At 41.9% G+C, this 3,520-nt stretch overlaps 1 protein-coding gene across 1 annotated transcript in view; it reads left to right on the forward strand.

Moving 5' to 3' along the window:
* LOC123985591 (sodium- and chloride-dependent GABA transporter 2-like) overlaps positions 1–3,520 on the forward strand; it is a 17,827-nt gene that overhangs the window by 12,560 nt on the left and 1,747 nt on the right. The window contains exons 11-13 of the mRNA XM_046073237.1: positions 2,146–2,248; positions 2,399–2,499; positions 2,677–2,847. Coding sequence (XP_045929193.1) covers positions 2,146–2,248; positions 2,399–2,499; positions 2,677–2,847 — 375 coding nt within the window. The remainder of the gene's footprint in view (positions 1–2,145; positions 2,249–2,398; positions 2,500–2,676; positions 2,848–3,520) is intronic.

The following is a 3,520-nucleotide window of genomic DNA, read 5'->3' on the forward strand; positions in this document are numbered from 1 at the left end:
TGGTGTCTGGCTCCCCACACCAGAGGGCGCTAGTTTTCCTGTGGCCAAACTGCAGTGGCTACAGCATCATTTGCTTGTACTGTTGCTTGATGTCTTGAGCTTTTGGTAGGAGCTGTGGCAGACTGTATCTGAACCCTACAGAACCGTGCTATGTGCCCCACCTTACTACATCACATGCAAATTGGTCTACCATCTGCTTGAAAACGATATGGTTTTGAGTCTGCCTCTGTGTGTGAAGTCTGTGCATGCGGGGTAGTATTTGAGATTCCTATGTGTTTCATAATGACATCAAGCTGTGCCTGCTGTTTTCTAAGACACTCTTTAAGATCAGCTAGATCGGCATTTGGTTGGACAGACATAGCATTAGTCTCAATTACATCCCTGTCTTCCGGATTGGTGTATGTCTTACAGGAAAAAGCACGAGTCCTCTGCCTACTCCCATTTCTTCCTTCCTCTGCCCACCTGATAGCAATATTACGGAGCAAAGTAAATGACATTGTGGGATTTTGACTGATGCTCTGTTTCAGTTCCCTCCGCAACATATCGTCATGTACATGTTCCGTAAACTGATCACGCAAAATCTGGTCAGAGTTAGAAATGCCGCCAGGTGTTTTACGAATGACCACATCCATAAGTGACTTTAGAGCATGAGAATAGTCTCTAAGAGATTCCCCTTCCCGCTGACTTCGCTGAAAGAACTGAAGCTGTGCAGCAACATAAGACTGGGAGCAACTGAAGTTTTCAGTAAGTATGGTAAATATCTTTTCTGGATTATCTCTGTCTGTCAGATTATGAAAATCAAGCTCAGCTCTTGCACCCCCCTCTAGATGGTCATACAGAAAAAGAATCTGTTCAGCTTGAGACATCTGTCTAACTGCCAGACACCTGCGAGCCTCCTCAATCCATTTTTCAACAGTTATCAAATCAACAGACATTTTACCAGAAAATTTTGAACACTTTCGCTCTCTCGGAACGTACAGAAATTGAGTCTGTACTGGAGCAGCAGTGAAAATCGGCAAACTGACATTTTCAGCAGTGGAAGCAGCAGGCTCATTAGATGGTCCTGCTTGAGGTGAAACAGTACCTTGGTTTGCCACCTGTGACTTCAATTGTTCATTTTCAGCTTGAAGCTGCCGTACCTGATCCATGATGGCTTGAATGTCCTCCATAACACAGACCAATGTTCACTTTGAGGTTTAGTCGTTAAGCTGCTCCTCTGTTGGTCTTGATTGCAGCTGCCACCACTGTTTTTTCCCACTACGCCTCACTATGCCTATCACTATACAACTTTGAGCCAGAAACAAAAACAAAAAAAATACACGAACATACAATTTAACAGCCAATAAGCAGCCTCTGTATAGATCCTGCCGACAACGCCAATTGTAAACCAAACGCTACTTCATACACAAGTGCCAGAACAAACTGGACCAGAGGCTACTATATCAGTATAGGAATGTAAATTTTATTTGTTACATCAAAACAAAAGAAGAAACACAATTCAGGACTGGACTGCGTTACCAGGGAAACTGATGTAGAATTGAGCACCAACAAATTATAACCAAACTGATAGACAAATAAGGAAATAACCCACACGCTCAAACCGATTAAACCAAATACTATGGAAAAACACTATCTGCATGCTGCACACTAATTACACAAAACACCCATGCAAAATGGTTACTCTGTCACAACAAACACAAAATATGGCCCATTCAAGGATCTAGTGTGAGCACAATAAAACTAACCGGTGGGAAAAAAAAACAGTGGTTGGCTCTCCTAATAACTTCTTGCTTGACTTAGAAACACATTCCCCTCCCGTCGTTGAAGGCATGCAGGTGACTGGGATCTGTGCTTTAGCTGATGTGTTTAAACAATCACTCCAAGCTTTGGACCCTCACCACCACGAAGTCCAATCAAGAACCAAACAAAGGCTGGCCTCAGCTGCTCCCTCAGGTGTGTGACTGCAGAAAGAAAGGACCAGGTGATCTTCCCTCCCCTATTTATAGACTCTGCCCCTTTACCTGGGTCCTAGTGCTAAACCCCTGTTGCCTTCCCTATCACAATTATAACAAGACTGTTTCAACTTATGACTCACAATAACAAACCTATACCATGTTATATAAATGTCTTTTCTGTTGTCTCCAGGGGGGAATGTATGTGTTCCAGTTGTTTGACTACTACGCTTGTAACGGAGCCTGCATCCTCTTTCTCTGTGTATTTGAAACCCTGGCACTGGGATGGATGTTTGGTAGGTATGCTGATCTTAAAGGCACCAGTAAACTGACCTTTATGTATAAAAATGAACGGAGTTCCCTTTTAAATTACACCAAGTCATTCACAAATGTCTAGTTTGATGTGGTCATCACAACCTCTTCATCCAACCTTATCTCCTATAAAGGGGCAGAACGGTTGTATTGCATTGTAAAGGACATGACAGATGTGCGCGCCAACCCGTTCTTTAAAATCTGCTGGCGTTACCTCACACCGCTGGTCTCACTGGTGAGTGGTGGTTTCAGTGTTACATACATACATACATAACAACTAACCCCATGGTGCTTATCCCCATGTACACCTGAATGTGTCTTTGAACTTCATTGTGAACTTTATGCTAGATGAAATGTTTCTAACTGAAATGTCCAGACAACTTCCAAATCTCTGTTTCTGTTGTTTCCTCAGGGCTGTTTCATATGTTCTTTAGTTTGGTACCAGCCTCTGACCTTTAATCGCTGGTACGTGTACCCAGCGTGGGCATACATGTTGGGCTGGGTACTGGCACTCTCCTCCATCCTGCTCGTGCCGGGATGGGTGCTGTATAAGCTGGGAACTGGGACTGGGACCATCCATCAGGTGGGACAACTGTGTAATTGATTGTGATATTAAAATTCAAGAAATAGCATGGTGCATATGTCACATAATGAAAAAGGAATTGTTTTAAAACAACTGACAGACAGAGTACTTAAGTAAGCTCTTATTTTAGACAACAAAATGGAAATCAAAGTTCCAGTAACGTGCTTAATGATTATTTTTTTCATGAAATCCACATGTAAAACATTAACTCACACATGAGATTTGCATATGGGCAGTGTCTGTCTGTAATCAAACAGATTTTATCACCATATGTATATCCTCTCATAAGCTTCTGTAGTTCAGCAAAATGACTCAAATGATTCAACAGACAAGTCACATCTCACATCCCATCTACAAGATGAGTTGCAGTTTTAGGTATTACTATGATGATGTTGGAGTGAGGGAAATTTTCAAGTTTATTAATCTCAAAGTCTGCATTTCACAAGTTATGATGTTAATTTCCAGAGTACAAGCTATGCTCTCTTTAGTTTGTGCCAATGTGAAGGATCAGCCAACAGCCAACAGCCAATGATACAGATTACTGCATGAACGCTGTTTCACCATTACAACTATGCAATAAACACGTTATGCAACCCCATAAAAACAATAAGAGAGATGTCTTGTTTTACATGATTTGCTTCAGGTCAATGGAAAGTTTAGGTGTACTTCTGTT

This window comes from Micropterus dolomieu, linkage group LG17, assembly GCF_021292245.1.
Source record: "Micropterus dolomieu isolate WLL.071019.BEF.003 ecotype Adirondacks linkage group LG17, ASM2129224v1, whole genome shotgun sequence".
Lineage (NCBI taxonomy): Eukaryota > Metazoa > Chordata > Actinopteri > Centrarchiformes > Centrarchidae > Micropterus > Micropterus dolomieu.